The sequence below is a fragment of the Heptranchias perlo genome, chromosome 15 (genome assembly GCF_035084215.1).
Source record: "Heptranchias perlo isolate sHepPer1 chromosome 15, sHepPer1.hap1, whole genome shotgun sequence".
Taxonomy (NCBI): Eukaryota; Metazoa; Chordata; class Chondrichthyes; order Hexanchiformes; family Hexanchidae; genus Heptranchias; species Heptranchias perlo.
In genome coordinates, this window is record NC_090339.1 from 53,763,304 (window position 1) to 53,776,523 (window position 13,220).

General features: G+C 42.7%; 1 protein-coding gene across 1 annotated transcript in view; it reads left to right on the forward strand.

The window, feature by feature from the left end:
• Positions 1-10,092, forward strand: part of rxfp2l (relaxin family peptide receptor 2, like) — a 51,469-nt gene extending 41,377 nt beyond the window's left edge. The window contains exons 15-18 of the mRNA XM_067996748.1: positions 644-873; positions 3,901-4,311; positions 6,023-6,238; positions 9,914-10,092. Coding sequence (XP_067852849.1) covers positions 644-873; positions 3,901-4,311; positions 6,023-6,238; positions 9,914-10,092 — 1,036 coding nt within the window. The remainder of the gene's footprint in view (positions 1-643; positions 874-3,900; positions 4,312-6,022; positions 6,239-9,913) is intronic.
• Positions 10,093-13,220: the final 3,128 nt, after the last annotated feature.

Consider the following 13,220-nt stretch of genomic DNA (forward strand, 5'->3'; position numbering starts at 1 on the left):
TCATGTGTCAAAAGCAGAGATCAAAATCTATGATATAATTAGTAAAGTGAATAAATTTCAAATCAAAGATATTTTTAAAGGAACAAATCTTACAGAATCCTATAGAACAAATCTATAAATCTTATGTATAAATCTTGCTAAATTGTATAGGACGTGCTTATGTTGTACCAATTGAGGGTCACTATCAGTGCACCACTTGAAAGTTAGATCAGAAGAGTTATCATTACTATTATACATAGCGGCCTTCTGCCTCCAGCTTTCTCACAGTTTCTCCCCAACTCTTCTGAGGGTATTGACTCTTGCTGAGAGTGCCCTCCAGTACCTCACCCAAAGAGCCATTCTTCTTGTACGAGCACTAGCAGTGAGCCTCAGCAGGCTATTCAGCTACGATTCTGACCCTCTACCCTCCTGACATTCAGAAAGACTCAATTTCCAGCAGGAGTCAATAAACTGGCCCAATAGACTTATCAATTGAAAACGAAGGAATGTATTATTTTTGGGGTGAGATCTTGAAACAAATCATTATTTTTTCATACATTTGGGAAGATTGCAAGTGATGCTAGGAAGCATTTTGATCAGCGTCCAATAGAACCTCCAGCATTTGGTTACAAAAGTTCTTACTTCTTTTTTTTAACTTCGCCAGATACTTTAAGAAGTTTGATTACTGCAGATATTCTCCCCACGTCCGGAGCTGCAAGCCAAACACAGACGGAATCTCATCTTTCGAAAACCTGTTGGCCAACATCATTCTGCGGGTCTTTGTGTGGTTCGTAGCTTTCATCATCTGCTTCGGGAACCTCTTTGTCATCTGCATGAGGTCATGCATCACAACAGAAAACAGGCTACACACCCTATCTATCAAATCACTCTGCTGTAAGTGGTACCTGGAGACACTTAATTCTTTAAATGGCACAACAGGATATAGCTGGAGACAGCTGTCACAAATGTAACCTGGTAGTTAGTGAGTAAAACTGTACTGAGTACCAATGCAAAAGTCACAGATTTCCTGTAGTTTAATGCTGCTCAGTGACCAGGGTTCAATAAGCGATGGTAAACACTGTATTTGAAATTTCGTATGCAAGAGACAAGAGTTCCAGGTGACAATACTTTCTGGGGGAGAATTCCAAAGACAGACACAAATCGTGTATGCGACTTTGAACCTGGTATTCCATGCAGAATGTTGAGGGGCAATTCCAGAAGCTCTCGTGTTCCTCTGGCATAAACATGGAGGTTTGGATTATTGGACCACTGTCCTCATCAAAATTTACTTGAATGCCAATGAAAAAAAAAGGCTTTTCCAAATAGTTGACACAATGGCTTACTTTTGTCAAATTGCACCATTATTCTTCCTTTCTCTTGATGAGGTAACAGGGAGGGTCAATGAGGGCAATGCAGTTGACGTGATGTATATGGACTTTCAAAAGGCGTTTGATAAAGTGCCGCATAATAGGCTTGTCATCAAGATTGAAGCCCATGGAATAAATGGGCAGTAGCAGCACGGATACAGAATTGGCTAAGTAACAGGAAGCAGAGTGTAGTGGTGAACGATTGTTCTTCGGACTGGAGGAAGGTGTACAGTGGTGTTCCCCAGGGGTTGGTACTAGGACCACTGCTTTTCTTGATATATATTAATGACCCAGTGGATGATCCATCTTGGCCTCCTCCCAGTATCCCCACCATCACAGCAGCCAGTCTTCAGCCAATTCGATTCACTCCACGTGATATCAAGAAACGGCTATGGGCCCCGACAACATCCTGGCTGTAGTGCTGAAGACTCGTGCTCCAGAACTAGCCGTACCTCTAGCCAAACTGTTCCAGTACAGCTACAACACTGGCATTTAACCAACAAAGTGGAAAATTGCCCAGGTATATCGTGTCCACAAAAAGCAGGACAAATCCAATCTGGCCAATTACCGCCCCATCAGTCTACTCTCAATCATCAGCAAGGTGATGGAAGGTGTCATCGACAGTGCTATCAAGCGACACTTACTCACCGATGACCTGCTCACCAATGTTCAGTTTGGGTTCCGCCAGGACCACTCGGCTCCAGACCTCATTACAGCCTTGGTCCAAACATGGACAAAAGAGCTGAATTCCAGAGGTGAGGTGAGAGTGACTGCCCTTGACATCAAGGCAGCATTTGACCGAGTGTGGCACCAAGGAGCCCTAGTAAAACTGAAGTCAATGGGAATCAGGGGGAAAACTTTCCAGTGGCTGGAGTCATACCTAGCACAGAGGAAGATATTAGTGGTTGTTGGAGGCCAATCATCTCAGCCCCAGGACATTACTGCAGGAGTTCCTCAGGGCAGTGTCCTAGGCCCAACCATCTTCAGCTGCTCCATCATAAGGTCAAAAATGGGGGTGTTCGCTGGTGATTACACAGTGTTCAGTTCCATTCGCAACTCCTCAGATAATGAAGCGGTCCGTGCCTGCATGCAGCAAGACCTGGACAACATCCAGGCTTGGGCTGATAAGTGGCAAGTAACATTCGTGCCAGATAAGTGCCAGGCAATGACCATCTCCAACAAGAGATCTCTAACCACCCCCCCCTTGACATTCAACGGCATTACCATCGCCAAATCCCCCACCATCAACATCCTAGGGGTCACCATTGACCAGAAACTTAACTGGACCAGCCACATAAATATTGTGGCTGCAAGAGCAGGTCAGAGGCTGGGTATTCTGCGGCGAGTGACTCACCTCCTAACTCCCCAAAGCCTTTCCACCATCTACAAGGCACAAGTCAGGAGTGTGATGGCATACTCTCCACTTGCCTTGCAGCTCCAACAACCCTCAAGAACTTGACACCATCCAGGACAAAGCAGCCCGCTTGATTAGCACCCCATCCACCACCCGAAACTTTCACTCCCTTCACCACCGGCGCACCGTGGCAGCAGTGTGTACCATCTACAGAATGTACTGCAGTAACTCGCCAAGGCTTCTTCGAAAGCATCTCCCAAACCCGCAACCACTACCACCTAGAAGGACAAGGGCAGCAGGCACATGAGGGGGTGGTGGAAGCAGATTCAATCATGGCTTTCAAAAGGAAACTGGATAAGTACTTGAAAGAAAATAATTTGCAGGGCTACGGGGATAGGTCGGAGGAGTGGGACTAGCTGGATTGCTCTTGCATAGAGCCGGCATGGACTTGATGGGCCAAATGGCCTCCTTCCATGCTATAACCTTTCTATGATTCTATGATTCTATGAAGGTGCTGACTGTTGATGAATAAGGTTCCACAGCCTTCTAGTACTTCAGTCCAATTGACCATTTTTCACATGTGAGCCTAGAAACCGAGTGTTGACAAGCTATTTGACTGTGCAGGAGATCATAGCTGAACTCAATCATGTCTACATCCAATGTCCATGCACAAGAACTTTCCTGCAGGAGTTACTGGACAGCCATTTGCTGTGCCATCTTTGGCTCAGTGATAGCACATTCATCTGAGTCAGAAGGCTGTGGTTTCAAATCCCACTCCACAGACTTGAACACATAATCTAGGCTGACACTTCAGTGCAGAACCGAGGGAATGCTGCCCTGTTGGAGGTGCTGTCTTTCAGATGAGATGTTAAACTCAGGCCCAGTCTGCCCTCCCAGGTGGACGTAAAAGATCCCACAGTATTATTCGAAGAAGAGCAGGGTAATTCTCCCAGTGTCCTGTTCAACATTTATCCCTCAACCAACAGCACCAAAAACAGATGAACTGGTTATTTATTTCACAGCTGTTTGTGGGAGCTGGTTCTGCATTATTGGCTGCCGTGTTTCCTATATTACAACAGTGACTACACTTCAAAAGTACTTTATTGGTTGTAAAGCACTTTGGTTTGTGAAATGTGCTATGTGAATACAAGTCTTTCTTTCTTTCTTTCTTCTCAATTTACCGGTGTGCTTCTTTCGTAGGTGCTGATTGCCTGATGGGAGTCTATCTCTTCTTCATTGGTGCCTTTGACATGAGGTTCCTTGGGGAATACAACCGGCATGCCCAACGGTGGATGGAGAGCATGAAGTGTCAGCTCATTGGCTCATTGGCCATGCTTTCCACGGAGGTCTCTGTCATGCTACTGACATATATGACACTGGAGAAATATATGTGCATTGTCTTCCCATTCAGTCATTACAGGCCAGGCAAGAGGCAGACGTTATCAACACTGATAGCCATCTGGATTTCTGGATTTATTATTGCAGTAATACCGTTGTGGAACAAGACCATGTTTGGGAATTATTATGGAAAGAATGGAGTGTGCTTCCCTCTTTATTCAGACCAGTTTGAGAATCCTGGAGCAAGAGGATATTCCACAGGAATATTTCTGGGTAATGCAGTTTTGTTTACAGTTGACTTGATATGGAAGTGCAGGAAGAGGAATTTTCCCCATCAGTGGGAAAACCTGTATTATTCAAAATAAATACTCAGCAGTTTTGATTTTAAATAATATGTTTCCTCCATCACTGCTGGGAAACACGTTTAAGAAAATTTGTATTCGCAGGACAACCAGCCAGCCCTCACCCACCATTGTAACTGGATCCCAAGTTTCATGGCTGGCTCGCGGTCCAGTCGTGGTGGGGCAAGGGGTTGGTCACAGCAGGGAATGAGATTTCTTAGCAGGATTTCCCAGCATTGACCTGGAGAAACATGTAATATTTAAAATGCTCACTGTCCCCCAACATACCGCTCAGGAAATCCCTTTAATATATTCCCCAGCCGCTGTACTCCCCTTCTGCTGTGACTACACCCCCTCCCTTTGGATACCCGTGCTTACCCGCTCCTCCTGCTTCCTCCAGTTACCTCTCACCCACTCGCACGATGAACACCCGTGTCTTTCCCCACACCGCTGAACTGCCACCTGAGAAAACCCCTATCACAATGCTTTCACCCACAGTACTCTACAATCCCTCCCCTCCAGTACACCTACACCCAGAAACCTCCCTCCCTCCCACACTCTACCACTGCCATTCCAGTTCTGCCATAAGCCCAGTCTCCCACTGTTACTGCACCCAGCACCCTGCTGCAATATTCCCACACCCCAGGACTCCTCTGAGTGCTGCCATGCCCAAACACCCCTCTCCCACTGCCGCTGGCCCCCAGTACCCCTTCCCGCTGCTCACAAGTACCACGACTACTCCTGCCAGTGCTCCTACATCCTGCAACCCTCTTCTGGCTCTCCTGAAACCTTTGACCTCTGTTCCCAAATGACAGGACCACTCTCCCAATATCACCAACCTGCACTGTCACCTAAACTCTTGACAACTCCTACATACATTTTCTACCCTCTCTCATTCCCCCTTGAACATCATTCCCGCAATCATCCTCTGCATCCCAGACTTTAAAAATAGATGAGATTAAAATAAGGTATAGTCCCCACCACTTACACCATCCACACTTACCAAGGGCAGCCGCCTATATTGAACAAATGGCGCTAACCATTTGCCGTTATCATTTGAGTCAATTACATATTAAACGCGCCAACATTTCGGGCAGTTCAATAACTACTTACCCTGTACTTACCGAATTAAAAAGCTGTGCTGATTTCAGGCAGAGTCAGGTACTCAAGCAGTTTCGATCAGCTGTTTGCACCTGGTTAAGGTGTAATCATCTTGGTTAGTTGCTTAACATTTTGGTTTTACTGACCACCCGGTAAACAAATTAATACTACACACAGCTCAATTGGACCCTGGCTTCAAGTTGGTTTCTTTACCTTTTCTATTTCAGTGCCTCATAGAACAGAGAATTCTACCATTTTACAAGATCTTATTCAGTCCAAACAATTCAGCTAGACTACAGTTGGTTCAGGTTTCTGGAGTGGGGCAGTGCACACAGCCCATCACTTTTTGCTGGGAGATGTGCTCTGCTTTTTTTTTGTGGCTGTGTGCACTGCCCATTGTCAAACCTCTGCTCTTTTAACTTGTGGTGTGTGATCACATGGACGTCATGGGGGAAGTGGGTATTTGTTCCTTGACACTTAGCTGCTCTTGACCTCTCCTCCAGACTATTTCACTAGTAATGGCGTCATTTTTTTCCTTGTAGGTTTGAACTTAGTTGCTTTCATCATCATAGTCTTCTCCTACACCAGCATGTTTTATTCAATTCATAAAACAGGGGCACAGTCAGCGGAGAGGAGCCTCTTTTCTAGAGAGGTAGCCATCGCAAAACGCTTTTTCTTCATTGTGTTCACTGACGCCCTATGCTGGATCCCCATATTTCTGATGAAATTCCTGTCTCTGCTCGAAGTAGAAATACCAGGTAAGAAAACAAAACTTGGTAAGTTAGTGTGGTTACCATCAATCTGACAGTAGTACTGTGATTGCCATCAGCCCTGGCTCCGTGGATAGCACTCCTGTCTCTGTATCAGAAAGTTGTGGGTTCAACCACCACTCCAGAGACTTGAAGCACAAAATCTAGGCTGCCATTCCAGTGCAGTACTGAGGGAGTGCTGCACTGTCAGGGGTGTCTGAGACGTTAAACCGAGGCCCTGTCTGCCCTCTCAGGTGGATGCAAAAGATCCCACAGCACTATTTCGAAGAAGAGTAGGGGAGTTCTCCCCAATGTCATGGCCAATATTTATCCCTCAACTAACACTACCAAAACAGATTATCTGGTCATTATCTCATAGCTGTTTGTGGAACCTTGCCACGCACAAATTGGCTGCCGAGTTTCCTACATTACAACAGTGACTACACTTCAAAAGTACTTAATTGGCTGTAAAGCGCTTTGCGTCATCCTTAGGTCATGAAAGGCGCTATAAATGCAAGTCTTTCTTTTCGTTCTTTGATTGCAACTGAGTCCCAGCATGTTTTAACCCCCTCTCACTTATAACCTGCAACAGCATAACCTGGCAATGGAGACTTCTGTGTCCAATAAGGACCTAGAATCTAAGAAACAGGCTTAATAAATAACCAGTCAACACACAAAGTTCCACATAATCACAAAAATGCAAAAGGTTGCATAGGATGGGGGAAACATCAGGAGAAATTCTAGGTTTTAGAGCAGAAACAGAGGGGCACATAGCATGCCAAGACAATTTGGAAGGGGCACAACCCCCTCACTTCCCTTCCCAGCGCTTGTGCCTATCACCTATCACTCCCTGTTTGGTTCAAAGAATTCCATTCTTTTGGTTCAGATCATTCGATTAGATATGCAAATTTAAACCAACCAATGAGATAACAAAATTAAATGGTTACTGGTTATAGCATTGTTTCACATGATGTCTGCTGCAATTTGCTGAATAAATAAACAATTTCTCACTTCATAGAGTAAAATGAGTTAATAACATGAAAGCTTGGAATGAGAAAAGGCCATTCGGTCCATCGAGTATGCTTTTTTTACAGAGAATATACAATCTAATCGATCATGAAGTGCACCCCACAATACGATGGACTGAACTTGAAGCGGGTATGCTTTTCCAGACAATTAGGTAAACTGTACAAATAGTGGCCTAGAAATTCGGGCACGCCCTTTTTGGGCGCACGGGGCAGCGCGGGGTACAAGCCCTATGCCTGAATGGTGAGGCCTGAGACGCCCCCGACATCGGGCCTCGCTCCTAATTTCCATGAAGCGGGCGAGCTGTGGAGAGTAAAAGGCAGCTCGCCCGGCGGAGCGTTGTTGAAGATCGGGCCGCTGCGACACTAGCTCTCCTCGACAATAACAACAACTGATGTGAGACGTTAATAGCAAAAAAAACAGTCCTGCATATTAGTCCATTCTAAATATCTTTCAATGGATCTATCTACAATTGCACCTCTGATATTCAACCTCAGTCAGTTGCTTTCGACCATCTTGTTGCACGGACATTTGAATATCTTTGTCTATACTTATCCTTGCAACCTTCAATCCCCTTGCTAACCAAATATTTATCATATTTTATTTTTAAATGTCAGTTGATTCGGCATAGGCTGCTTTTGCTGGCAGTCTATTCAACATAGCCACTGATATTCACTTGCATCAACACTGGTGGTTGAAGTAGGGTGGGTGTGGTAGCAGTGATGTTGGGCTGAAGGCAGCCAACAACTTTTCCATGACTTAAGACACAATTATAGGGATGTGCCTAAAAGGAGTTTGTGAGGAGACATAATGCAGGTTTTTTAAAGTGCTTAGAGGAATGGGTAATATAAATAATAGATGAATATCTGGTAAAGAATGGAAGTGAGACTTATAAGGATAAGTACAGATGGTAGTGGCTGCATACTGCGGAGGGATTTGATGGTTCCTAAGTTGCTGGTGTCATTGAAATTTCATGCCAAGAAACTTAACTGACCCAGGATGAATAATATAAATATAAAATTAGATAGTTTTTAACAGTTTACCTTTGGGATATATGGGGATTGTTTACAGAACCTATACTCTGAAAATGAAATGAATCCATGTTGATGTGTGGAAGGAATGGGCTTGTGGGCCAAATGGCCTTGTTACAAGTTTTGGGCTCCATGTTACAGGAAGGATATTGAGGCTTTAGAAAGGCTACTGCACACATTAACTAGGATGCAGCCTGGTATGAGGAAATACAAATAGAAAAATAGACCTGAAAAATTGGGTCTTTTTTCATTAGAACAATGCGGGGTGATATGATAAAAGTATTTAAAATTTTAAAAGGTGGAGAAGGGTAGATAGAAGCAAACTATTTTCAGTAGTTGAGGGGTCAAGAACAAGGGGCCACAGATACAAGATTAAATGTAAGGGATTTAGAACAGAGGGCAGGAGAAACCTCTTCACGCAGGCTATGGAATTCAATTCCAGGGCAGAAACTATATCAACATTCAAGATTAGATTGTATCGGTGGATGAAAGAAAAGGAGATGAAGGGATAGGGAAACAGCGTAGGTAAATGTGACTAGGATTATTTGTTCATGTGGAATGTAAATGCCACCAAGGACTGGTTGGGCCAATGCCTGTTTCTGTATTGTAACTTCTATGTATTTCTATGTACTAAGTATTAGATATGCCCTCAGGTACAGTAGTGCTAGTTACACCCATAAGTGGTCTGAGTTTCGTATGTTTATGGATGTGCAGAATCAACCTAATATGTAAATATACAATAGCATAACCCAAGCAAGCTTGTGACTTTTGTATGCTTCAATTTCTTTGAAGGCAGGCTGAGAAATCATTGATTTATCAAGACCAAATATGAATAATTATTTCACAGCTTTATTTCACAGTAAGTGAATATACAAAGCTTGGATTCACTTGGTTCAAATAGTACAGATGTCTATGTGTAATAATACAAAGTAATGAATACGTTGTATCTCCCCAAATCAGTAGGTTGTCTTACATAACTTAAACAAAATAACTTTCCTCCTGCAGGACTGCCATATAAACACTTTAAACATTTGTCCAGTAATTTATATGCTCTTTTTTTTAAATGAAAATGGAGAACAAATTCTCTTTCTGGTTGGCAAGCCAGAAATTTTTCATAGTCTTTGAGGTTGCTGCACTGTGGTATGATTATAAGGCAAATGAATTGACCAGGTTTAGAGAGTAAATATGATATATTGTACAAAACTGGCCACAGCATTTCTCGGTAATGAGATTTTTCTATAGTTTCGAAATAACTATTTGCATGTTATCAGACACCAACAAAATGGTAACAGTCAGTATCCACACTGATGACGGATGTGAGCCCAAAAAATAAATAAAATCATTGTATCAAATGATCAATGAGATTCATTAAAAATGAAATACCCTGGAGGGAGTTAAAGGCGATAGTATTGGTCCAGATGATAGTTATAAACTGTTGAGGAGTTGCTGTCACAGTTAATAACATCTTCTGAACCCCTTGATTAGATTCCAGCCTGTAAATAATTTCTTGGTTTATTTTATCTGAACCTCTTGAGTCGTTCCACTCCCAGGAATCCATTATGCTATAATTATTTATTCTTTATAGAAAATGTTTGCTTACTCTTGATATTCATTTTATTTTTGACAGGGACTATAACTTCTTGGGTTGTAATCTTCATCCTGCCAATAAACAGTGCCCTGAATCCAATACTCTACACGATTACAACTGCATCCTTTCAGGAAAAGCTGAAGCAGTGTTTGCATAACGAAAAGCTTCTTGGACCCAAAAAGAGCCTCACAAGCACCACACAAATGAGCAGTGTGTAACACAACCAATCCTGACAGCATTGATCAAGAGAGTGTTACCATCTTACCTCCCCAGATGAGTGTTGTGTAACACAGACATTCCTTACAACATTGATTGAGCAAGCTTTACCATCTAACCTCTCAACAGGATTAGTTGCTGTGTAAATACAATCATTCCTGAAAGCATAAGTTGAGGGAGCTTTACCACCTCACTTCTCCAAATGATGCTGTGTAACACAATTGTTCCTACAGCATGGATTAAGGGAGATTTATAATCTCACGTCTGGACAGACAATCACTGTGTAACACAACCATTCCTGACAACATAGCATGAGAGAGTTTTACCATCTCACTTCTTCCCAAGAATGAGGACTGTGCGACATCTATTGAGAGAGTTTTATCATCTTCCGCTCATTACTACGTACACTACCAACTCTGACAGCACAGCACTGAGTGAGAGAAATTTATCAGGTGGTCCTTTCTTCCATTGGCGCAATCACTGGAGAGGATAAAGAGTCACCCCCACTCAATTTTTTTTGGCATGCATTATATCACTCACTTTCCCCTGTTCCAAATCCTGAAATTGCCCGAGATCCCCCGCAGCTCTTTATACATAATTGTGCCTCTGCTTTTCACCACCAAATCATACCACTTTGACACAGACACTGTACTGCAGTCATTGATGTTGCAAGCACTACTGTCTGTAAAACAATTTCAGATACTAGCAATTGAGGAAAAGCTTTCTACCACATGCCTGCGGATACCCAATTCCAAACTTAGCCATTTTAGTCTAAGTGCAACACATGGTTAACACACACAGCCTAAACGCAAACACTGTAGATGTGTCATGTATCTAAATCGAGTATTGTGGAAGAGCTGAATGGCATTTGTACAGACACTGATGTGGTCTGTATGGAAGTTTTAAAATGATGTTGCTGTTGTACATCTCCCAGATGTTACACAAATTAATACCAGCTTCTCCAACAACAAAACAGCCTGTCCTGCTGTCACGTATGAGCTCCTGTGCTAAGGTAACATTTCAACTCACCCAGTTGACAGCATACACATGGAAGAACTGGCCGTGAGATACACGTGACCTGTAGAGTGCCACATTAGAGTGGAACATTCCATTTTACTTGGTATGTATGTACAAGAGCTGACATTGAGATACACATGAACTGTACAGCACTAACCAGAAGTGAATTTCTCCCTTTTACTTGGTGTTTGGTGTAAAGGCATAGAAGCTAACATTGAGTCATGCACGAATGGTGCACTACCAGATGGAAGTAAACCATTCTCTTTTATCTGGTGTTTACTGTACATGTAGAACTTGTACAGCACCAGATGGGAGTGAATTGTACCTTTTTTCCAATTTAAAATGTTATTGTAATTGTTCTTTGGTTACAACATGTTAACAGGCATTGCATTTGTAATATATAGTGTACAAGTTATAATGCACATGATAAATTGTGGTAGTAAGTTTTATTGAATGACTGAAGTGACGTATGACCCTGAGGACTATTCCAGGGATGGTAATAATATTGTGTGTACTACTGTGCTTGCCCATTGTGTTTGTGCTTGCCAACTGCTGGATTTATGTTGTGCTATCAGGAAATTGTTCTTTTTATCCAGTACATGCTGTACATGTACAGAGAGCTGACACTGAGAAACACGTAAACAATACAGTACCAGAAAGGAGGAAACTGTTCCCTTATATACAGTTTACATTTATGAGAGCTAACAGGGATAAAGGGATACAGTCTAAACTGGGACACAAGTGTGTACATGTGTAGGAGCTGACATTAAAACAGACACATGCCAAACAGTCAGATGGGAAAGAATTATTCATGCTTCCTTGGTGTGTACAGCATCAGAATGAAATTTGGTTAAATGTTATAAAAGTCATAACTGTGCAGTGGAATTGGCTTTGAGGTTACAAATATTGAGAACACAGATAAAAGAAAGTAACCCAATGTTCCATTGTGTTCAACAATGTGCTCAAACACTCAGTCCAAAAGGCAAGGCATCATTCCTTACTATAGTCTGCAGTTAGTGCCACTTATTTACGGTTGTGCTGCTTTTTTCTTTTTGCAGCTGACCATGCACATGGTGATCTAACTGCACCTCCACTGCAATGAGCATGACATATAAGGCCGCAGATGCAATGGGAAATTGTGGAATGTGCAACTTATTGCACAGGGCAAAGTTCAGAGAATTCTTAAGTGATGGATTTATCCCTTCCCAGCCCAGGTCAATTTTAGTGCCACTACTTCTGACTGCAAATCAAACCTGGGACGCTCCTAGTCTGTATGTATTAGTACCACATCAGGCAACACATTTATCAACTGAGCCAAGGGGAGTCATTTTAACCTAACCTGCCAGGTGGGAAACAGGTGGGTTTGGGTCAGTCGCCCATTTTGCACCTGCCCGACTTTACTCTCCATTGAATTCACCGGAGAGTAAAATCTAGCTGGATGTGAAACGGGCAGAGGGCCCAAAGCCATCCATTTCCCACCCGACAGGTTAGGTTAAAATTACCTCCAAAGTGTCTTCTTTGACAGAAGAAGAAACTGGGGTAATCCCACTGTTTCCCCATTTACTTTATTTATATCAAGTCGTTGTGAAAACAAATTGACTGTTGACATGTTTTGACATTTTATAGGTTGGCTTCTTGGATCATGAGACACAGTGGCAAATGTCATATTCACTATTTAGTGACAGTGCAGCCAATTTATAGGTCAAGGAAACGTCAGGGGGAGAAGCAACTATTGGTTGTCAGATAGTTATTTTGGCACATGACCTATGTAGTTGATATATTGAAGCACAGAGTGAAAAAAGAAAGTTTGTCATACTGAATAATTCTTGAATATTACAAAAGCTTTCTCCACACAGAAGGTGGTTAGAATGAGGATTGCTGTGCCTTAAACCATTGTTGAAGTACAGTCTATGAATTCTTTTAAAACAGGTAGTTAATTGAACAAGCAAAATATTAAAGGATTTGGAGAGCAAGCGAGAGATTGGGTTTAGACTAGATGGCTCATTTGGAGAAACCACCTGCACAGACCTGGTGGGCCGAATGGCCTGCATCTGTGCTGCAACATTCTGTGATTCTGTGGCTAATTAGTAACGTTAGTGTCATTCTCTATGAC